The sequence below is a fragment of the Micrasema longulum genome, unplaced genomic scaffold (assembly GCF_059751315.1).
Source record: "Micrasema longulum isolate JH-2025_06_02 unplaced genomic scaffold, ASM5975131v1 h1tg000859l, whole genome shotgun sequence".
NCBI lineage: Eukaryota > Metazoa > Arthropoda > Insecta > Trichoptera > Brachycentridae > Micrasema > Micrasema longulum.
The window spans coordinates 872,262-897,474 of record NW_028278051.1 but is presented as its reverse complement, the minus strand read 5'-3'; the positions used below and the strand labels follow the sequence as shown (position 1 = coordinate 897,474).

Here is a 25,213-nt window from a genome sequence, read left to right as displayed (position 1 = left end):
TGTATCCAGTAATATTTACGCTGTTTTCTTTTGTTTAGGACTGTTCCCGGAGTGTTTGGTAACTTCCAGAACCAGTACCTGGAGGTGATAAAGCAGATGCTAAGCGCCTCCCTGCAGCCCGACGCAGACTACGCCGTGCGCTTCCAGGCCGTCAAGGCTGTCGGAGCCTTCATCGGCTCACACGACAAAGAGCCCAATATACAGAAGCACTTTGCCGACATACTTCCAAACATGATGCAGGTGAACATTATATTTACTTTCAATGTCTGCAAATTTGTTTAGATTACTTACATATATAGATTTGCGGGTACATACAACATCCATTGATCAATGACACTCACGCACCAAATTATTTTACCAGAAATCTATGGCATCGAGCAAAGAAAGCAACTTTTCATATTCTGTTCTAACACAATACATTTTTCTGTAAGAGACCAACTTATTACACACAGGACTTTGACAAAATCAGATAGCAAATTCAGTGCATTGCAATGGAGTATGTGAACTGCATTCCTGACAGAGATGTCAAGCACATGCGTAATTGTCAATACAAAAGGAGAAGAAAAGTATAATATATTTTTACAAACATAATAGGGCATTTTAAACTTATTTGCATATGTGATCTTGATACTTTTAAATTAAATGAATTTATCTTAAACCATATGCTAGATGAATTTGTCAAGCAATTAGCAATGCGGGTAAATAATACCTTGCAATGTCAGTATCTTGACTACATGTGCCAAACTAATTTAGTGTAATACATAGCGTAGGTATTTATGTTCTAATTCCTCTGGTATTTGCAGGTTATCGTGGCGAGTATGGAGCACCAGGAGAGTGATGATGCCCTACTGAAGGTCCTAATTGATTTGGCCGAATCTGCCCCCAAATTCCTGAGGTCGCAAATGCAGCCCATCTTCCAGCTGTGCATCAAGGTAATTAAACTAAAATCCTAATCCTATCCCCCGTCTACTCACCTGGGCTAATTTCGTTTTGTTTTGTAATTCGAGATCATGCTGTTTTTGTTGGCCTTCCTGGTAATTCCTGCTGCTGGGATTTCCAGATTAAATTTTCGCAAGTCTCGTATTTTCCGCGTGGTTCAAATGGTAGGGACCAAAGGTGGGCCAAAAGTCAAAAGCTGCCTTCTGCTTCTTCACTATGTGTTCAATACAACATTGTATTATTAAATTGCTTATCTGCATTTTTATTGTGTATTATGCTAGGTACATCTAGAAAATGAGTGAAATTTCTTCACAATTTTGTTTTAAAAAAAATATTGTGAACAAAAACTTTAGGCCTTAAACTATTTTTCTACTCCCGCCATTTTGTAGGCACTTGTCACAGCGCGGCACAAGATTTTGTATTGCCACTTCATAAAAGGGGTCTCCTACTTTGTTCTTTGTCGTGCTAACAAGCACCACGAAGCGTACACAAAAATCAGTTCACTCATTATGGCGTCATTGAGAGTAACATGAAAGGACTTTATGTACGCATCAAGAGGTTAAATTGGATATTGATTTCCTCAGGTGTTCAGCGACACAGAGTGTGAGGACTCAACTCGGCAGCTGTGCCTCGAGGTGCTGGTGACCCTGAGCGAGTCTGCTCCCGCCATGGTGCGACGCCAGGCCCTGCCGCAGGTAGCTGCGCTAGTCCCCCTGGTGCTGCAGACAATGGCCGACCTCGACGACGAGGACGACTGGGCTCTGCAGGATGAGATCTCCGACGAAGACAATGACAGGTACTTTTATCAAATCACTACTAGCATTTGGATTTTATTGAAATGTTTTTGTGTTTTTAGTAGTTGATTCTGCTGACATAATATCACTTAAAAATTCTTGCAATTTTTTTAAGTATCACTAATTATGTTTATTTTGTGTATTATGACTATATTTTCCTCAATAATAAATTAATGTAGTTTAGAATAGCTTTAGCTTTAATCAAATCGTTATACAGTAGAACTCTGTTAATCCAAACTCCGGTTACCTGAATTGCTCTAATTGTTGTCAGGAAATTTAAAATAAAGGAGGTGTTATAATAACAAATAAAAAAGGGCTCGGGACGGCTGTGTTAACTATGCTGCTGCAATTAACTTTGCTGGACGTGTTTAAGTACGTTTTTAATGTGATTCCAAGATGTATTATTTCAAAAACAATGAAAAAGTGATCTTGGAGCAAATTTTGCATTTACTTTCAAAACATTGCATTTACTTAATGGATAATAGTAGTTTTACTGTAATACATGTTGTTGGCCATCAGGTTAACGTTCCACGATGGTGCACACGTCCACTACATATATATATATAACTCCGCCGTATTATATTTCCAACTCATGTTTTTTTAATGCCTACTTTTTAAATTAGCTAATATGAATATTTATTTTAATTTAAAAATTATTTCATATCTATGTTAATAAATTAACAAATACAAAATTTGATGTAAAAAATACATATTTAAGCAAAAAGAGACGACCTCTTGTGCTGAAAAGTATTAGTTAATTAATTTTCTATCTGGTGTTAAATTGCCTCAAATCAAATCGCCTTCGGTACAGATAATTGCAATTCCAGGGAAACTGCATGGTATATTTTTTTCTATTCCAGTAACAGCGTAGTGGCGGAGTCCGCCCTGGACCGACTGTGCTGCGCCCTCGGGGGAAAGACCATGCTGAGCCTCATCATGAGCTCCGTGCCCGCCATGCTCAGCTCCCCCGACTGGAGCCAGCGACACGCCGCCCTCATGGCTGTGTCCTCGGCCGGGGAAGGCTGCCACAAGCAGATGGAGCAGCTCCTGGACGAGATCATGACCGGAGTGCTGGGCTTTCTATCCGACCCGGTACTTTTTATTTTTACGTATTGTCGTAGAGGCTTTTTAAATTTAAATTAAATATTTTGAAAAGGATAAAGAAAAACGTTACAGAAAAAATAATCAAATAGGTAATTAAATTAATTGTTTTTTTTTTTAAAGCATCATTGTAACACATAAAGTAAATAGATATTTTTTCATTAAAGATTATTTTCCAAAATTTCACACAACAAACAAACAAACCATCACGCCGTTCTCCGTAGGGGTAGGCAGAGAGGACAGAATGCCACATCACTCTGTCTTTGCATACAGACGTCGCTTCCTCTACATTCATGCATCTTATGCACCCACACCGATTATTCCCACTCTTGACATGTCCATCTTCAAGTATTCGAAGGACTTGATCGCGCCGTGTCTTTCTCGGTCTTCCTTGTTTTCTGCATCCATCAACATTCCATTAGCTCTACATGTCTAAACCAACGCAGGACCCCTTTTTTTTATTCTGTCAAAAATGCTTTTCTCAGCCTTGCATACAATTAATACTTACAATTAATTTCCTAAAAATTACACAATTATTTCCTAAAATTATACTTCATACAGGATTATTAAAAGAAATGCGATCTCTCAGGCGAATGTGTGGTAAAACAATGTACGATAGATGCACAAATGTTGAGATCCGTACATTATGTAAGGCTGAGACAAACATTGTCGACAAAATCTTGAAAGGAGCTCTGCTCTGGTTTGAACATGTAGAATGAATGGACAGCGAAAGAACGGCTAAGAATATTTACAATGCAAATGTTGATGGATGCAGAAATAGAGGAAGACCGAGAAAGACATGGCATGACCAAATCCAACAAATACTTAAAGATGGACATGTCAAAAGTCAGAATAATCGGCGCGCGTGCATGAGAAGATGTATGAATGTAGAGGAAGCGAGATCTGTATGCAAAGATAGAGTGTTGTGGTGTTCTATCCTCTCTGCCTACTCTTACGAGGAAACGGCGTGATGGTTTGGTTTGGTGGGTTTTAAAAAAAAATAAAACAATAAAATTAACACATAGGTGTTGAAAGCATATCAACATGTATTAATATCAGTTTTCATTTTTATCATCGACGTCTCTTAATGAAACTTAAGTAAATTCCATAATAGGTAGGTGGTCCCGTGACCGACTCACATATCCACCGGTCTACCATTAGATACAACTATCTTTAACATGGAGAAACGCATATTTCAACTAAATCGCACCTTCAATGTTATTATTGAAGGTGCCCTTACAAATATGCCAGAATAATGTCAAGCAATTAGCATTGCCGGTACTTTACCAGTCAGTGTCAGTATCTTGACAACACTTACATTATAAATTTAACTGATTTTATTTATTATTTTATTAACATATATGGCAAAATGGCCTTTTACGAAATTTATAATACGAACATATTTATTTGGTTGAACTATTTTTTAAAACATGCATTTTTTTACCCAAGTTTAAGAAACAAAATTAAACCTTAACATTATATAACACATGAACCGGGTTGTAATCAACAAAGGTCCGAAGTTCAAATCCCACTCTACCGCAGCTCGATTTCTATTTTTCCAGCACAAGTTAATTACGATTTTTAGGAAACGGTTGGAAAATTTAAATATTTTAGTAAATAATAAGAACTCAAGTATTTCTCTTTTACTTCAAACACTAATAAAAACAAACATTCAGAAGAAGCTTAAAACAACTTAAAAATAAACATAAAAATCAAATAAAATAATAAAATATTTTGAAGGATTAATATAACAAGAAAATCATAATCATTTTATAACTTGATGTAAAGCCTCATAATCTAATGGTCAGCGTATTTGCCTACCATGAAATTGGTTTTGAGTTTGATTCCCGACATGGTTGACGTGAAATATGTATTTAAAAATGTGCTTTTACAATAGAAAAGTACAAAATCCCAGGACTGTCACGTGAAGCGAAAGGCTGATCGTCTCACCTTCATGAAACAAAAATGATGAGATACGCTGCGGTTGGTGATTTCTCCTTTAAGTGTTTTTATTTATTCCCCTCAGCACCCTCGCGTGAGGCACGCGGCATGTAACGCCATCGGCCAGATGTCCACCGACTTTGCGCCCATATTCGAGAAGAAATTCCACGACAAAGTCGTACCCGGACTTCTGATGGTGCTCGACGATAGCGACAATCCACGTGTTCAGGTATGGATAGAAGTTTGAAAATATTTCTCTCAATATGATCCATTTTTTATTTTAATTATAATTTGTAATGACGTGCACAATAATTATTGTTAATATAAAATAATGTAAGTTTGACCCTACGTTGCCAAAATTGTAAAAGCAAGCATATCGTTTTATATTGTATCTTGGAAAATAAGTCCGAGATTCAGAAAGCAATGTGCGAGATGAAGCCGTCAAGTAATTAGCTTAGTGGGTTGTGCTGACCCACTAATGTTGACAGTTTGACAACAAAACTTCTTTTTCTACTGGCTAAACTTCTCGCTATGCCTAACTTATGTCTGTCTATAAACGAGTAGGAAATGATTGAGGGTGTCGGTGTGCTTATGGCTCTTTTACTAAAGCAGCAGCACTGAAATATAATGTTTTGACCTTGTAATTAACAATTACAAAACAAACCACAATTTGTGTATGGAGTAGAGGTGGTAAAAAACAAATATACCAGTTATTTTAAAACAGTCCAAAACAGTTTCAAACTAAAATTAAACTGTTACTGTAAAGAAAAAGTTCATAAATTAAACATTAAAAACGAAAACTGTTTCAGTAGGTTGCTTGTACAAGATTTGTTGCCAACTCTGCTCTAAACTGTTATTTTGAATAACCGTAACGCCCATTTCTAGTATGTAGTCAGATTTTACTGTTTTTTAACAGGCTCTGTATTTTTCTAATAAATATTATATCTCCTATTTTCATTTTTAAAACATTGCAAAAAATTAACAATAAACACAAATATTTTTTAAATACCAGTGAAAATAGCGCATACGATGTTCCTGGCATAAATCCTCCGTGCTCGGGGAAAAAGGATTTAAGTCAAAAAAGTCAATTTTTCAGGAGAGCCAATCAAAGTTTTGAGTGTGTCTAAAAATCGAGAAAACAGCTACCAAATCATAAGGATTCAACTGTTTTGAGTATTTTTTTTATTTACATACTTAGAAAATCATTCTTAACATTTTGTGTTTTTTAAATTTTTTACATGACCCAAGTCTTTTGGATCTTTATTTGAAAAAATTTTCAGAAAAAAGTATCACTTTTTGAAAACCTGTAATGCATCGATTGATTAGTATCAATAACTTATGACAAATACACCAAAAAATGTGTAAAAAAAATAGCTTCTTAACTGTATACTTAGGTCATTTTGGCTATTTTATGACTTAAGCCCTTTTTCCCGCGCACGGAAGAAATAAGGGTCTATCTATAAATGTGTCAAAAAAGATTTTTCCATCGAAGATTTAGCCTGGTTACATATTTTTTACTCTAAACTGAAATATCCAAAAAGTCATTTTTGACAAATGAGTGTAACGCTGTTATTGTTTTATCGAATAGCAAAAGAAACATGTCATCCAGTTTGCTTAAACTGGTAACACCAGCGCAAATGCTATTGTTAGAGGTTCAATTTTAAATGAAGAAACTCTCATTTTCAATAATTATAAATTCCGTAAAGTATGAAATAAGAGTCGTACCCTTCTATAATATATATTTTTATTTAGGCTCACGCTGCCGCTGCTCTGGTGAACTTCAGCGAAGACTGCCCCAAGAACATCCTCACCCAGTACCTGGATCCCATCATGAACAAGCTGGAGCACATCCTCACTACCAAGTTCAAGGAGGTGAGTACCGCTTCTGTCACGCCTTTTCCCTACCCACTGTTTCGTTAGTGATGGAATATACCTAGCCGTGGTCCCATCACTTCCATAACACTGGGAAATTAACACTGCTCAGTTCCGGCTTTGTCATGTTTTATGGCGCTGCCGGCTCTCCTGAGCATTGACAAAATTTTCTCTTCAAACTTTTATTATTTCTTAAGGTGCCTGCAAACACACTCGATATTCAAGACGGAAATGTGACATTTGTCAAAATTCGGTGGCTCCGTGTCGGTGACAAGTGACAATCGTCAAAAATTGATCATATCTGGTAACCAACTCCCATCTTGACAACTATCATATGTCTGTAAGCACCTTAAGGATGCATTTATTAAATAAGTCCTAGAAAGGGCCACTGTATTGTAATTATCATGTTGCGCGTATCAGGCGCGTGAAATACCGCTACCGGCTACCCCGATGTGCATCGCTTTATAAGGCGTGTATTTCGTTTGATTAAATCAGTCGAGCTCCTAACTCTGAGCAGTTCACAAGTGTTTTATTAAGTCCTCCACCCTGTTCGCCCTCCTGCACTTCGCTCCGCTCTGCCAGCTGACTGCCTTCGCCTCTCTACACCACTTGGACCGGGTGGAAAGTCCGTTTCAGGGCTATTGAGTTTGACTTGCGGTCGGCGCAGTTGTGCCCCTACCTTCCGACTTTTTCTTTGACTCTGTCTGGGACGATGGCTTCTCGTTTACGCCGGGAAGCCTGACTGCGGCAGATGCGGGTGACGAACCAGCAAAACACGTGGTAACGCGTACATTACAGCCAACATGTACATATATATATTTTTTTATTTCAGCTAGTTGAAATTGGTACTAAACTGGTATTGGAACAAGTAGTCACAACTATAGCTTCGGTGGCCGACACCGCAGAGAAAGAATTTGTCATTTACTATGACCGCTTGATGCCGTGTCTCAAGTACATCATCATGAATGCCAACACTGAAGAGCTCAAGATGCTCCGTGGGAAGACCATCGAGTGTGTCAGTCTTATTGGTAAGAGTCCGCACTTACCTCTTTGTCCTGGGGTCTCCAAACTACTGCAAAAGGCCCGAATGTTTAAATGTATTTTAACTCTGAGACACTTGCTGTTCCCGGGTTCAATTACTGGTTCACAATAACCGTGCCTTCTGCATTTTACTCAACTTTAATTGGGCCTATTGGAAAAAAATAGCCTCCTTTGTTCCTCTCTAATCTAAAATACTGAAAATGTGTTATGATTTTAGCAGATCTTTTATAATAAATATTAGTACCGTGTTCTGGGGCTTTCGGTCCTTAAGACTTTGTGAGACAGAAAATATGGCCATTAAAACACAAGTCGGGAGACCCCTTCTCTATAGTCCCAAATTGTATGCATGACGTGCACGTACATATGCGGCATCGTCATTATAGGGTTTTTGGAAGAATAATTTGGCGGGCTATTTTTTTTACAACAGTTTCACAAATTGACTGTCGTTTTCAATAACTCCGCATACAATGGTACTTATAATAATATCTATATAATCAATGCAGGACCTGTTGTCCAAGACACATTCAAAGGGTCAATTTTTGTTTATAGTTTCTTACAGTGTTAGCTTACTCCAGGCTTACTTTCTCCACAATTTGACTCCGTATGGTTGATTTAGCAATAAAAAACCAAGTCGAAAAGTTTGAAAGTCATTAAAATATAGCAAAATGTGTTAACCCTTTTCAATCTCCGAACCCTAATAAAAAAATATCTCTCGCCTGATAATATTTATCATTTGCTGACAAAATTTAAATGGATCATATTTTTTAAATAATTTTTCTAAGTGGATTTTGTATTTGAAATTTTTTTAGCTTTATCAAATTTGCCTTTGCCATTGCTCACCTACATTGATGATACTTGCATGCAAACTTATAACACTTGCATCAAATTCAAAAAGCAAGTATTGTTTTCCGCATTGCATCTCCAGAGTAAAATAATTTGGTGAAGTGAAAGGTAATCTGCGTTCCAGGTCTGGCTGTCGGTGAGGAGAAGTTCATGCGGGACGCTTCCGAGGTCATGGATCTCCTGCTCAAGACACACACGGAGGGTGACCTTCCCGAGGACGATCCACAGACCTCCTACCTCATCTCCGCCTGGGCAAGGATATGCAAGATCTTAGGTGAGTATTCCATTGTGCCAATTCACGTTTCAACGCAATATTAGTTCCCGGAGATTAAAGGCACTGGGACTTATAATCATCGGAAGAGCGACGGAAGAGAGGGAACTTAAGGATATGAAATGATTTCTCAGACACAAATTGCCAGCCCGGTAAAGTTATCCATTCCATTTCGGTTAGTTATCCAGACCAGTTCAAAAGCCGTTTGAATGATGTTTTGAAGGAAAAAGAATGCAGACAAAAAGCAGTATAAGGGATATAGACGCAATACGCAGTACCGTATATTATATTATTTTCACACGTATACTTACTGTTAACTAATTTTCATTATTTGTTTTTAAGATTAATTTGTTAATAACATTTTTTTTTTTATACGTATATATGTGTGTATATATATATTTAGAATTCTTAACAAGTTATTTACAATTTGTTTTTTAATTTTAACATTGTTCTTATATTCATATTTTTTAATCTTTTTTTTTTAATGCAAAGTTTCGCTTTTTATTTTGCATTGCAGTTTGCTTTTTATTGTTTCTACATGTATATAAAATCTTTTTTTATTTCTTTTAATGTGTTGTGTATTTATAAAATTATTACTTTCTTTGTTTGTAGTTACCTGTATATTTATTTTTATACTTATAAGTATATGAAAATGTTTTTATTTTTTTTGTTTGAATTCTTTACAAGTTACTTACAATTTGCTTTTTAATTCAATTACTTTTATTATATCCATATAAAATTATTTTTTTCTTTTTACTATGTAAAGTTTCACTTTTTATTTTGCATGGCAGTATGCTTCTTATTGTTTCTAAATGTATTGTTTATCTTTTAAATTTTTACGCACTATGTTTGTACTTAACTGTATATTTTTTGTAAATGCCCCTTGGGCGTATTGTAAAATTAAATAAATAAATAGCAATATAACATCTGTCCATGACCAATAATAATTATCACGGTGCATAGAGCACTGCATTGGTGCTTCAATCGCGGCATGTCATTTAGAATATATGAACGTAGTTATGCAGAAAGCAGCCTGTCCACAATTTTTGAAAAAAATATATTTTGGTATTATCGGGTGCAGTAAGGTCTATTCTATGTTCTGCTAAAAACTGCCAGGTCACTTTCGTACAAAAAAACTGTTATAATCACCTTCTGAAAATAGTATCGATCACAAAATCGGCATTTCTCAATTTGCAGAAAACACCCACTGCACTAGAATAATCTTACGGTATTTTAAAAATCATAAAAACATGTCAAATACGTAATTAGATTCTTGTTGGTAACATCAAAAAACTAATGTATTCATTGTTTATCATTTGCCAAAAGTCAAAAACATTCCAACTGTTGTGTAGATTTGATTATTTACCCTTTTCACAAAAGTGCTATTATCTCAGTTTCACTTTTCTATGGCTGGCTGCTTTCTGTATAACTACGTTCATATGTGAGTCTTAAAGCTTTGGGCGCCAGTCTGGGGACTATGAAATATTGCAGTGTAAAATCATCCAGTCCTATTTCACAAATGGAACTGTATCCTTCTTCTGCTGGGTTGTGTATTACAAATACAATGACCATATTTATTTTTTTATTAAATGTAAACCAAATATTTGTGTTATCTATTCACCTTACCGTATTGATGTGCCGTATATATTAAAAAAAAATAATATTATGTTTCTGATCCTATATAGCATAAATCATCTTGTGGTGAAATACTCGTATGGCTGTGTTAACTAACTACTCACCTCAACTCGACACAGGACTTTTGGTCTCACGGAGTTGTGACTTATGTCTCAAAAGATGTGTAATAAACTGTTTAGAAGCAAATAAATAATAATGATCTTTTTAATTAGGCAAGAAATTCGAGCAGTATCTACCACTAGTGATGCCCCCGGTGATGCGCATGGCCGCCATAAAGCCCGAAGTGGCGCTGTTGGACAACGATGACTTGGAATCCATCGAAGACGACGTGGACTGGCAGTTTGTCAACCTCGGAGAGCAGCAGAACTTTGGCATCCGAACTGCAGGTACGATTATATTACACATCCATACAACGCCTTGTGCTGAATTTCTTAGTATCCTAACACCTAACCCGTTCATGTATGATACCTATACTACGCTGGACAAGGCCGATACTCCGTCAGCATGCGGAGATTAGTTTGGAAAATGTTGCCATGCACAAATAGGAATTAAAGGACATACCTTCTTCTTATCAGCCTGTTTCTCTCCACTGCTGGATATAGGCCTCTTCCAAATTTTTCCATGTTTCTGTGTCTGGATCACTCTTTTTCCACCCGTTTCCCACAAATTCAACGATGTCATCAGTTCATCTCCTCGGCAGTGTCTCCCCCGCCTTCCTTTTATTTTCGTAGGGTCTCTAATTTAGTACTCCGGGGATCCGCCTAAACAACTTTTTGTCTCGCAACATGATCCGCTTGCTACCATTTTTGTCTTTCTGCGATATCGGTAACCTTTGCCCATCAGAATAGTGCTCTACGCTGGTGAAAAAATCGCTGCACATTTCGATATTATTTTGTTACTAAAGGTAAGATGATTAGTCTTCCGCTTCAATTGTCAGTCCAGGGAATATTGCTGTCTAATGACACCTTTTTTAATTAATATTTAATGCCAACCAGATCGGGAATCGAACCCGAAAGCTCTTGGATGGTAGGCAAAGGAGCTGATCATAATATCACGAAACGGGCAACTTGCAATTTCTATGGCTTTATTGTGTTAATTTGCTGCTGTACGGACGATACACTATTCGCAATCATTTTGTTTCTTCATTGTGATTTTTTTTATGGGAGAGTTAGATGAATTTTCAAATCAGTAGTCACTCGTGGAATGCGCTTACATGATAGCGATTTTGAGTTTTTTTTGGAAGTGAAATATTTCAATATCCTAATTCATAATTTTATTATTATATCTCAAACTAAACATCTACACATATTTTACTAAACATATGTTATTTCTATGGGACAGATAATCAAAGCGATAATTAATATTGCACAATCTTATTATACTCAAGTTTTCGGAACAGTTTTATTTAGAAACTATATAATTTTAAAGAATTTATGTATACCTTAACCGAAGACTGCAAATCTATCTGCTTCATTTGATGTTTCCTTTTTCTTTTGTGTAGAACTTTTTGGAACACTAAAAAAACATACACTAACACTCGAGACATTTTTATCGCAGGAAATACCGTCAATTTGACGAAATGTCAAACTGATACTACAATACGAATAAAAATCCCAAAGGCTGTACATTGGAACCCGAATAAGAAGTTCTCGTTTAAGATGTTTTCCCATTTAAAAGGTAATTTTTTTCCGGCCTCGAGAAATGCCTTCTTTAACGCTTCATACTTCCCGTTTTAAATGTTTTAGTCATCTTAGCAATGAGGAAGTTCAGTGCTATGGGAAAATGGATGGAAAAAACATTTTCTTGCATGCAATAAATAAGGGCTAGAAATTTCTCAAAAATGTACGAAAAAATTAGTGCAAATGGTTTTAATAAAAATAAACTGCTTTCTAACGTCACAGATTTATGTGACCACGTGTTTGCAATAACCAATGAATTATAGCATTGTCGTGACGACCATGGTGATCATGATTGCAACCGGCAATAGATGAAACAAACTATTCGTCGTTCCTACAAACTAGTCCAATCATGTTAAAAGATGCTGTAGAATGCCCGCAAGTCTGCGGGTTCTTCCAATAAACGTCAGTCAAACCCACGTTTTCTGTGCTTTTTGTCAGTTTCACCGTTCAAATGTGTGTTTTGATCACTCACGGACCAGAACTTGCGACGTTGCGGACGGTGTGTTTAAATGTTTCTGGGAGATTTTTCCTAATTTAAAAAAAATCATCGCGATGATAATAGGATGCATAAAAATAAAATGAAAATATAAAAATAAACACTGAACTTCCTCGTTGGTATTACCAAACGCATGGCGAGCGTGTTCCACTGACAAGATATAGATAGTTCTAGTTGAACTAACACAACCTATTAGATGAAATATTTCATTGTTTAATTTGGACGTCCACCTCCATAGCACGCTGGACTATTCCAAACGGATTTTGTTTTTGAGGAATTATGCCTTGTGTTAGCTTTTCAGACCACAACACACTGTACATCTTCATAAAAATTGTCTTTTTTTTCACCTCTTCCTACTCCTGTAAATATTTACATCAAATATAAAAATATACTAAGAATAATTATGGTTTTGATGTTATCCGCAGTTATTAACTACTGGGTTACAAAGAGATGTAGAATTATTGCATTTGTCTTATATCACTCCATTCATGAATTGTTTTGTATTTTAATGCTACGGGTGAAAAATGCTAATTTCAGAAAATTAGATTCTTTGCCAAAATCACAAATCTTAATTATCATTAAAATTGTACTAAACCTGATTTGTAAGAAAAATATATTGTTTCAGTGCGCAATTTCCTATTTTGCTATTTTAAATCTTGTAATAGTATACATGTTTAAAAAATTCAAAAATGCAGATATGTAACAGGCATTGGCCTGATCATATCTCTGTGGCTTGGATCTACCTAAAAGGGCCAATGTCCGATTTAATTTTTGTCTTGCCAAGGTCGATGTCAATTAATACAAATATTTGTTTAACTATTTGATATACACATATACGTGTGTGTGATAATGTTTTTTTTTTTTTTATATTTTTGTTTCAAACAGTTCATTATAATGCAACAAAATAGCTGAAATATTTCGATCTATGACATTGGCCACAGATATTTCTCTTTGATTCAGTTGGTATGCAACAAGCATTTTTTATCAACACGCATTGATACACCAGATGCGACATAAATTTATCTCGATCGTTTGAATGACAGTAAGATGATCAAACTTACGCCTCAGATCCAGTCAAATAAAATAATCTATAGTAAACACCCTAAATTACATATTGAGCTGTTTTTTATTGCAATTTTGTAAATATCGTTTTCATAAATAATAAATAAAACACAATAAATCGTCTTTAAAACTACAGCAAAATCACAAAAATGGTGGCAATAAATGTCTGATGATGTCTTGATTATCTCTATTAATTCAACTTAACAAGTTGGTATACTCATATAAGAGACTGAAGGCTAACTTCAGACTCTTTAGCTGTCAGTTTTCAGTATGGATTGCGAATTTCTTTAAGCAAGTTGGTATAATGATATAGACTAGAGACTAACTTCAGACTAGAGCTGTCCAAAACACAAAAATGGCGGCAATAAATGTCCGTAAAACACAAACTGTGATGATTTCTAGATTTTGTCTGTTGATTCAACTTACCAACAAGTAGGTATAATGATACAGACTAAAGACTAACTTCCGGCTCTTGAGCTGTCAGTTTTTAGCACTGATTGCAAATTTCTCCGATGTTAATTACAGAAAGAAAAAAAAAGTTAATGTACTAAAAAATACCAAATTCATTGGGACTTCAATAATTATATGCAAACCCCAAATGTTAGTTTTTTACCCAAGTTTTACTGTACTTATTTATTGTATCTGTAGGTTTGGAGGACAAAGCATCGGCCTGCGATATGTTGGTGTGCTACGCTCGGGAGCTGAAGGAGGGCTTTGCGGAGTACGCGGAACAGGTGGTGCGGCTCATGGTGCCCCTCTTCAAGTTCTACTTCCACGACGGGGTCCGCACAGCAGCCGCTGAATCTCTCCCCCACCTGCTGGAGTGCGCGCGCATCAAGGGGCCCGTATTCCTAGAGGTAAACATTACAATATGCGGACTACTACTGTGTTAGGACCGGGGTGGGGCTGTCAAATAAAAAATCTCACCAATTGGTGTTCAACTAAAAATGTTTATCTGTCTTTGATTTTGTAAATTTTATAATGTACTACAGAATGACAATTGTTTATAATAAATAAATCTATCTATCTATGCTTCTGTGAATCTGAAACATGTTGCAATTTTTTTGTTGTCTTAAAAAAAACTAATAATTTTCTACCATCAAACTAATTAAACTGTGGGTGGCTCCGAATTAAGGATCTAATTAACATTAATGTCTAATAAACTTATTGTAATGACGAAATTTCGGGTTCAATTTCCGGTGATATGAAAAAAAAAAAAGTAATCTTTCCCAAGCCTGATTATTGTGCTGTGATTTACCATTGCAATTGCGTCTTCTGGCCTGCTGTGGTGGGAAAAAAAATCATTACTTAATTTAATCTATTTGTTGGTTTTAATTTAAATGCAAATATAAAATAAAAATGAATCCCTATTTCTAAATATTTACTAGTTTGCTCAAATTCATTTGCATCCTACGAAAGACGAACTCTAACATGTATTTAAAATGAATTTTAATGTATTTATCAACAGGGCATGTGGGCGTACATCTGCCCGGAGTTACTGAAGGCTATCGACACGGAACCCGAACAAGAAGTCCTTATTGAACTGCTCTACAGCTTGGCCAAGGTAATTTTCCTAATGGTTTTTATCTGACGTTTGATCCAAAGTTGATTGTCGATTCAGCCAGCATATTGTTTAATATTGTATCTTGGAATATAAGTCCGAGATTCAGAAAGCAATGTGCGAGATGAAGCCGTCAAGTAATTAGCTTAGTGGGTTGTGCTGACCCACTAATGTTGACAGTTTGACAACAAAACTTGTTTAATTAATAAATATCAACTAGATAGAAATGATAATATTCATAAAAAACTTTTAATTTGTTATTTTTAACACATTCTCTGATACCTTTTGCTCACAGGGTCCACTCGTATGGACACTTATCATAACTTTCTTATTTTTTTTTTAGAAAATTTCACTTCCGTTTGGACGTTGTAAATTGTGTTGTAACACTTTTGTTGTAGACTGTTTTTTTTATATGGACACAATATTTCCCTACCAATATTTCACATTGGCTTATAGCACAGCAGTCCTTTCACAACCAATGTCTTTTGGCCTGACGACTTTAGCTGTCATTTCCTAACACGATTTTGAACATTATTCCAGGCATAAACGGAAACAAGTTCCAAATATTTGAATAAAAACAAACTACTTTGAATGATGTCATTAATTCATATGAATATAATTGAAATCATAAGAGTTGTGGGAGATTTCCGGTTTACTTACTGTCAACGGACCAATCGGCAGAACTGACTGAGAAGAAGTGAAAGAGAACTTGAGGTGTCACACATGGAATAATTTGAGAAATACAAAACTTTAAAAATCATAGCGCTGATAATACGAAACATAAAATATTTTCTTTTTAATTTGAGCTTAGTTTAATAGTATTAAATAAATTATTTTTTTTCAATTAAAAAACCACTGAACTTTCTCATTGGTACTCCAATAATGGCGTATATTAAACATCTGTTACCATTCGAGTTCCAGTCCAAGGGTGATGAAATATTACAGTGTAAAATCATCTGCCAGGAATCGTTCTGAGACCTCAGACTTGACTGGCAAACGCAGCAATACGAGGCGGACTGGGCTTATTTCCATCCAATTTCCTTTTATAGAATTTTTGCCTAAGAGTAACCGACAATTCGAAAACTGTCCGGGATTCCGATTCTGTTACACACACGGAACCGTTTTTGCAAATTGAAGAAAATGTAATCATATTTTGTCTCCCTTTTCCAGTGCATAGAAAAACTGGGTGGCGGCTGCCTTACAGACGAAGCGATGACCGAAGTGCTGAGGATTATCAACAAACTGATGGAGGAGCACTTCCAGAAGGCTGTACTGAGGCTGGAGAAACGCAAGGACGAAGATTACGACGAGGTGAGGCGCTCATCTCACCATCGGAGTAAACATAAACCCTCCATTTCCACTGTTCGTCAGCGGCATTCTGTCTCCATGACACTGTCACTTCCTAAACTTTGGAAAATCAAAAGAGCGACTCAAACTCCACATTAGTTGCATCACTTTGACTTCTGAGAGTATTAACAATCGCTAACATTTTTTTACTGTTATTTGTGTATTTGAAATTAACATGGATAGTTACATAACTCGTTTTTGTTGTACTGTTTGCAAAGTTTATTTTAATGGCTTCAAGTATTAGGCACCCCTGATGAATTAACCGCTGCCTTGCGTACTATAATAATAGTCAGTGCATTAGCCTAGCATGCTTAAGGTCCCGGGTTTGATTCCTGGTAAATTTGACACGAAGTATTGGTTTAAAAGGAGGTTTTACACTAAAATATTTCATTGTCCCCGAATCATAATACTGATCATCTCAGAGTAATAGTGCGTACACTGCCGCTTACAGAGAAGCTATGTTGCTCTATTGCATAGAACAGAAGTGTTATTTTTTTACTAGTGACAACTCAACTCTGCCGGTGGCCATTATTATTTGGTTTTGACAACTGGTATGTGAAGGATGCTTTCTTTGCTGTGCTTGGCTTTGCTTATAAATAATGCCAAAACATTTCTTATTATGATAATAAGAAATTGCCAATTTTGATAAAAATGAAACAATTTATTTTGTCACGCTTTTGGTTTTTTTAAAAATAATGTATATTTTAGGATAATAAAATGTTAAGAATTGAAAAAAAATATAAATAACTGTATGAAAATTTTGATACGTTGAATGTTTAAAATAAAGTTTATACTAAATATATTTTACGGGGGATTATAAATTGGACGTAGTTATGCATAAAGCGTCCAACCCTCAAAATGGTAAAAATGAGTATAATGCCAGTTTCGATAGCATACTTTGATATCTTAATGTGCTGAAAACGTCCAAACTACAAGTGCTAAACTTTTTTCGCCAATTAAAGAAATTTCTAACCCACATCACGGCTATCACTGTTATATTAACTTTAAAAACATCCAAGTGGTTTGACTGTTTTCTGTGGCTCCAAATTTATGAATTCCTGGAATATAGAAATGTGGGTTAGAAATTTCTTTAATTGGCAAAAAAAGTATAGCACTCGGAGCTTGGACGTTTTCAGCACCTAAATAAATCGTAGTATGCTATCGAAACCGGCATTTAACTCATTTTGAGGGTTGGACGCTTTCCGCATAACTATGTCAAAATATATAGGAGAGTTATAGAAATAACTGGAAAAACCCCGCAGTATAAACATGCAGTACTTACCTTTAAAGGAAACAAATATTTTTTTAATAGTCATTACAGTGTAAATTAATATCGATCTGGCAGTTCTTAACAGGAATACAGTCCATTGTTTTGTTGTCAATTGTAGCTAATGTCGTGTTTGATAATCCTGCTTCAATTTTCGTGCATACGAGTGGCTCTATAAGCGGTATTATTCTGAGGGATGATGATTTTGGCCCATTCTCAAAAATAAAACACATTATTTTTCATCTGTTTTATTATTTATAGATAGTTTCAACAAGTACGAAAGAAATAATATTGAAGTTATTGGTTGGATTGTCAGGTTGTGGAGGAGCAACTGGAGGACGAAGACAGCGATGACGTGTACTGCTTATCTAAAGTCGCCGATGTCATCCACGCCCTCATGATGTCGTACAAGGGGGCCTTCTACCCGTACCTGGACCAGCTCATCGGCCACTTTGTCAACCTGCTGCGGCCTGAACGCCCGCCCACCGACCACCAGTGGGGCATCTGCATATTCGACGACATAATTGAATTCGGAGGTAAATAAATCACCAAATTACAAGATAAACCAGGACTTAGCACATTCTTATTTTTAGTGGTGGGGGTCAGTCCTATGCAAGCTCTTGACGTCACTGCGACCTGTGAAGATCTATTGTGACTTAGCACATTCATTTAGCATTTAAAAAAATCATAATTGTGATTTATTTTAGCAGCTTTGTTTTCTTCCGATTGCTAACATTTATTTTTAGTTTTTAAACATCAACACCCGGGATTATTGTCATGAATTAAAAATAAAAATGTTTCCACTCTTTTATGTCTCACCGGGCAAGCATATGTCAAAAGAGGAAATTCTACATAAAAAATTCACACTAGGATTTTTTTCCTAACAGTGCTGAAATTTTACTAAGTATACAAAAATTACACATGATCCAAACGGGGGGACCAAGTGACCCCAGCGCCTACTTGTATAAAAATAGAGAATAAAAAGTTGTAAGTGTTTATTTTTTTTTTTATATTTATTTAATTTTACAATACGCCCAAGGGGCATTTACAAAAAATATACAGGTAAGTACAAACATAGTAAGTAAAAATTTAAAAGATAAACAACGCCTTTTTGTATCCATGTAGAAACAATAAAAGCATACTGCTATGCAAAATAAAAGGTGAAACTTTACATAGTAAAAAAATAAAAAAATATATATGGATATAAGAAAAGTAATTGAATTAAAAAGCAAATTGTAAATAACTTGTAAAGAATTTAAACAAAAAAATATATGTACATTTACATATACTTATAAAAAAAATGGTATTAACAAATTATTGTTAAAAACAAATAATAAAAATTAGTTTACAGTAAGTATATATAAGATAATATAATATCTGGTACACAAAAATATTTGATACATTAATTTCAGAAAAAGATAATAATAATAAATAATAATACACATCAAAAACAGAAAAAAAATTGTATGAAAAGGAAAGTTTTATTACGACAATAATAATTAGTTTCAAACAGTGCATTTAAGAAAGTTTTAAAATGGATAACTGTCGTATTAAAAATGTCTATATCACAAGTAAATTTGTTGACTAAGGAATGTAAACGCGGAATCGGAGTGTCGTGCATACTTAGTACTCGTAGTTGCAAACAACTCCATACTTCTAGTGACTCGATTAGGTATTTTGAAGTTAATGAGATTCAGGAGTTCACAACAACCGAGCTCCGAATTTAAAATAAAAAAGAAGGTCTTATGGGAAGGTTTATGATCATGCAATAATTTATTCATGTACATATTTTACTCATTGGTGTATTTGATTCATTTTTGTTAGTTTGCCGAATGCTAATGTACATAAAGTGAAATCGATCCTTGTATTATTTACATCTTTTTTGTTTAATATTAAACGATTTGAAAATTTAAAAAAAAATAAAAAAATATGCTTCTTTCTCTTATTTTCACAATTACAAAAAATATACGGCAAATAGCTTTAATATTACTCGAGTTATCAAATTAAAATCAGTCTATGGGGGATTCGAATCCCTTCCTTCGGTCCGGCTAGGTTAATCAACCATAAGAAAGCAGAAATCAAAAAGATGAATGGAAAGTTAAATATTGTATGTTCTAAAATATTATTCTTTTTTTCTAGTTTGTATAATGTACATAGTTGAATGGGGCTAGTTCATTATGTAACACAAAATGGCGTTATGTTCCAGGTCCCGCTTGTGTGAAATACCAACAGTACTTCCTGGAACCACTCATCGGCTCAGTCTTGAACCCGGCACCCGAAGTCCGACAAGCCGCAGCGTACGGCTGCGGCGTTCTCGCACAGTTTGGAGGAGACCAATTTGCACCGGCTTGCGCTCAGGCTATACCCAGACTTATTGAAGTGAGTTCTGTTTTCTTCTGACCTCTGAAAAAATTCTGCTGTGCTAGTTACAATGAAAACAGTCTATTTTTTTCCACTCTGCCAAGTCACGACATTTGTTAATATCGTACTGCAGGGTAATTACTACATCTAGATAACTTCAAAATCAGCATTTTATAGTTCCCGGCTACAATCTTTCAATCTTCATAATATGATTGAAACCAATCACTACTGTCCTATTTGTAGCATTCATAAATGAAGATACACATGTGTTTTTGTGGATAACTGCTGATTTCAAAGTTACCTAGTTCCAGTGATTAAAAGTAAAAGACGAGTGACAAACAAAAATAATTAACAATATTTTGAGTTTGTCCAAATTTTTGTAGACAAGGACTGGATTCAACTCCCCGGAGAGCTGTTTATATTAACATATTACAACAGAGACGAAGAACATTTAAGAAATGGTAATATAGAAGTCTAGATGCCTAGACTTCTATATTACCTTTTCTTAAATGTTCTTCGTCTCTGCTGTAATATGTTAAAAATAATTAAATTCAATAATTACTATTATAAAATTTTGATTTACCAATCATTACTGTTTTTTGTGTAAATACATTGAATTTTACAATACAGATACCAGTATCGAAGATGTCGCGAAAGTGATAAAACTGGTCACTGGTTATTCAAAATTTGAGGATTTATGTATGACTCATCTTTTATTTCTGTAATAAAAGTTTTTAACTTTTTTTTAAGCAAACTTTTTTTTATTGGATGAAATAAAACAATGCAAGATATTTAGCTCATAATATAATTGACATGTCATCTAAAATAAATGTACGTGCCAAGCATATTATATTTCGGGAATTTGTTTTTACAACTCACCGCTAAATAATTAATCTGAATGTTTCATAATGTGTTTCAGGTAATAAATGAAGCCGACAGTAGACAACCCGCTAAAATAAATGCTACAGAAAATGCCATATCAGCCGTTACTAAAATACTCAAATATAACTCTTCAGCCATCAATGTGGACGATGTATTAAGACACTGGTATGTTTAATTCCTTTTCCTCACTCAAGTTCTGCTTCTCCGTTTATTTTTTTCCTCATCTGGCCATGCAAATTTTTACCTGTTGCTCTTTGCTATTACAATGTGTGTACGTCAAATATTAGAAGCCTGCCTTTATATAAAATACTATCTTTTCATCACAATTTCCTTTCCGCACCTAATGGTGCATAGGGCACTGCATTGGTACACCAATCGCGGCGTATTTTGTTGTTTTTTTTTTTACATGAATAGATGATCAGTCTTCAGGTACCCGGTCCAGGGACTGAAATATTCTGGTGTGAAAACATGTATCAACCATGTCGGGAATCGAACCCGAGACCTTTCTCATGGTAGGCAAACACGCTGATCATTACACCACGAGGCCGATACTATGCTTTAATAGACCAATTTTACCAATTGATAATTGCTAAATTTTGCACCAAAAAGATTCATTGTAATGTAATGATCAAATTAAAAATAAGGAAATCGTACAAATGTGGAACATGTAACCGATGCAATGACGTAAAAATAATAAAACCAATGTTTGATACCCCCGATTTATTGAAGTTGATTTATTTCTATATTCTGCCTAGGTTAATCAGAACATCTACTGTAGTCGCAATCTAGTGTTCTGGGGGTCCACCTATCAACTTCTTGTCTCGTCACGTAACCCGCCCACCGCCATTCTTGTCTTTTCACTCTTTCTGCGATATGCTGCGTTTGGTGTCCCAATGCAATGCACTGTGCACCATTTGATCCAGATACATCTTTGTTATCAGGGTGACGTGGCTGCCGCTGGTGGAGGACTGCGACGAGGCGCCGCACGTGTACGGCTACCTGGCGGAGCTGGTGGAGGCGCGACACCCGCTGTGTGTGGGGGCGGCGGGCGAAGGGCTGCCGCGTGCGCTGGCCGCGACGGCGGCCGCGCTCGCAGCTGGGGCGCTCGCCCCCGCCTCGCCCGCCGCACAACGCCTGCTCGCCATCACCAGGGACCTTCAGGTATACTCCATCACCGCATACAGGATGCGTTTTGCAATGGCTATCAAAAGCCCCATCCACGTACCCCTATCCGTTTTAGGGATCTTGTAACCCTTTCTCAGATCCGCACATTCCATAAACACATTTTAAGTTTTAATATTTGATAATTTTTTATTTTTTTTATTTGTTTGGGTTATTTAGAATTTACATTTCCTACTTCCAATCCCACTACTACCATCTCTCTGTATCCAGTATATATAGTCAATTTGTCTTCCACCCTCAATCTTATTTTCCCTAACTCTTGACGGCCCGTTCGGTATATTAGTTCGGTTAGCACGTCACATTTGTAAAAAATACACTCTTATAAGTGCTATAAAAAAGGTTTTCTGGCGTGCGGTAAAAATTAATGAAAATGAACTACTTTGAATGACGTCTCCAGTTCTTCCAAATAATTCCATAATTTTTAATTTTGGCTTAGTTTGATAGTCTATTAACAAATAAAATACCACTGAACTTTTCCTTATTTATTTCCCTTTTTCCTAATTTGTTAAGTAGATACTGTAAGTGCAAGTTTTTACATGATTTTGTTTTTATTATTACAGAGCAACACAGAACTATTTGCGGCATGCATAGCGGCCATGACGCCAGAACAACAGCGCGCGCTACACGAGGCCCTGAGTGCTCCGCCCCCCGTTGCCACATAGTGCCCCCTCTACCCCCCTTTCCCAATTACTTCCAAGAAGTAATATAATCCAATCACTTACAATACCCCAATTGTAATCATCCATCTGTGTACCCACGCCGATGGTCTTATTCCCATGATCCGAATGCAAATGACTATTCCTCGGTACACAAACTGTGATTCCGCGTAATATTTTGCCAAATGGAAGAAACAAAACATCCGTAGGCTAACTATTATAATAATGAATGTATTGTATATTGGACCGTGGTAATATTGATATGTATTACTGTGACATGTACTGGTGATATTTATTTTTCTACAGATTGTTGGTCATTTGTAGAGATTACAAAATTTTGACGAGTTGTAAAATCGGAGATGGAAAATTCTCGGTCTTTTTGGCGGGTCAGTTTTATTTATTTTGTCGGTGGAGAAAGATCCGGATGTTTCGTGGTTAGGAGTTGCAGTAATCATTTCAATTCTAAATATTTATATTTGAGAGCATTAGATCTTTAATGTGATTCTGCACATTTCTTAAATTCTTATTTATACCTTATCTTATTAAATAAATAATTATATTTTCACAGCACTTTGTGTCTGAATATTATTATAATTGTTATTTTTAATTTTTTATTTGATAGATGCTCATGGCTTAGTTGTGTAATGATTATTATTAAATTTTGCATGTTGCTGGTATGAATAATAAATTGTTGAAAATATTTTGTTTACAATATTCAGCATATATTTGAAAAATATATATTAATGCTAATACCATAACAGCAGCATTCAAATCAATCTTATAGCATGAGAAGTTATTACTTATCAATTTTCATGCCTTTAACCAATTGTCCAATTGGATCAAAATTTATTCAAACGTAATTTGTATTCCTTATTCTTGTATTTTTCACTTTCTATGGAAACTAATATCCAAAAATATTCTGCAAAGAAAAACGTTTTAAAAAGTCAAATCTGTGCTCTTTGCATAAAACTAGGTCTAGAAAAATGGCCGTATGGTGCCAGCTCGAGTCTTGTCAAATTCCCCTGTGCTTCAAAATGTCCATAAATAACAAGTTATATTGATTTTACACATTTCCATCCACAGTGCTATGTGAACACTTTATAAAACCATGCTCATCACGAATGCTTATTTCGTAAATACATCGGTGTTTATGTTAAGTTTTTTCAAGAAATATGTTTATCTTGGTAGCAATATTTGCCTGCTTTACAAAATTCACGTGATTTGTTATAGAAATTGTATTGTAAGCTATATTTAACACCATTTTAATTATGTTAATGTCAATTAGTAGTTAATTTTTAATTCTGCCGATTTTTAAGTAAATCCATGCCTGATCAGGGATTGGGCATGTGGCCGCCATAAATCCAGTTCCAGCTATGATGCATTCACCTTGTGTTAATGTTATTTTCCTAAATCATACGGTTCCACCGAGAATTCCCAATGGAATATTTGTTATAATAAAAACAACATATAACAACACTAAAGCCTATGTAACATTTAATAAAAATATTCTATTGGCTAAAAAAATTTGTTTTATTTGTTATCTGATATTTTTGATGTGATTACGTTGGTAGACTGAAATACGAAGCTATGCAAAAACATTTTTATAACCAAATATCGGAATAACAGATTATGACTCATCCCTATTAACCCCTCAGTACCAGGGTAAAAAATATTTTTTTGCTGCATTTATAAATTTTATTATTTTTTCAAATATTTTCTCAAAAACTTTCTCTTGAGCTTGCATAGTTTACAAAAATCATGTACTTCAGGAATGACATTGGGGCTCAGTACAAAATAAATAAAGGTACAGAGTACAAAAGGATATATTACTGTTTTATATAAAAAACATAATATAAGAAAAAATAAAAGAACATTTTTTAAATTATACCTCCTCTCTTTTCTTCATCAGGCAAAGAGCCCGATTCGAAAAATGCTTTACGCACGAGACAGATATTGTTCTTCGAAACGCCCAAAATACTCGTGCTTTTTGACACACCTGAATCAATGCATTTCCACTACTTCTTCGAAAGCGATTAAAAAAATGCTTTACTACAAATTGCTTCTGTGGTCCTCCTCTTCTCCATCGCTGTCTTGTGAGCCTGATAATTTTAGAATTATTAATTATGAAATTATCCTGATGAATCTTATTACTGTGTTTATAAAATAGGGAGTGAATTTGAGTAATATCGTGAATATTCAATTGGTCGCATTTAAATACTTTTTGGTTAGTAGAATGAACACGATTGAGATTTCTCTTAAATACATTTTTTTTCCACGACTTAA

General features: G+C 35.3%; 1 protein-coding gene across 1 annotated transcript in view; it reads left to right on the top strand.

Annotated features, from left to right (window-relative positions):
* Karybeta3 (karyopherin beta 3) overlaps nucleotides 1-24,454 on the top strand; it is a 31,936-nt gene extending 7,482 nt beyond the window's left edge. Inside the window, exons 4-20 of the mRNA XM_088231175.1 lie at nucleotides 39-240; nucleotides 804-932; nucleotides 1,524-1,735; nucleotides 2,594-2,825; nucleotides 4,861-5,004; nucleotides 6,528-6,647; nucleotides 7,480-7,675; nucleotides 8,656-8,805; nucleotides 10,650-10,823; nucleotides 14,323-14,531; nucleotides 15,143-15,238; nucleotides 16,406-16,546; nucleotides 18,166-18,385; nucleotides 20,056-20,228; nucleotides 21,130-21,257; nucleotides 22,034-22,253; nucleotides 22,835-24,454. Of these exons, the coding sequence (XP_088087301.1) occupies nucleotides 39-240; nucleotides 804-932; nucleotides 1,524-1,735; nucleotides 2,594-2,825; nucleotides 4,861-5,004; nucleotides 6,528-6,647; nucleotides 7,480-7,675; nucleotides 8,656-8,805; nucleotides 10,650-10,823; nucleotides 14,323-14,531; nucleotides 15,143-15,238; nucleotides 16,406-16,546; nucleotides 18,166-18,385; nucleotides 20,056-20,228; nucleotides 21,130-21,257; nucleotides 22,034-22,253; nucleotides 22,835-22,936 (2,848 nt within the window). The 3' untranslated portion in view covers nucleotides 22,937-24,454. The remainder of the gene's footprint in view (nucleotides 1-38; nucleotides 241-803; nucleotides 933-1,523; nucleotides 1,736-2,593; nucleotides 2,826-4,860; nucleotides 5,005-6,527; nucleotides 6,648-7,479; nucleotides 7,676-8,655; nucleotides 8,806-10,649; nucleotides 10,824-14,322; nucleotides 14,532-15,142; nucleotides 15,239-16,405; nucleotides 16,547-18,165; nucleotides 18,386-20,055; nucleotides 20,229-21,129; nucleotides 21,258-22,033; nucleotides 22,254-22,834) is intronic.
* The last annotated feature ends 759 nt before the right edge of the window (nucleotides 24,455-25,213 follow it).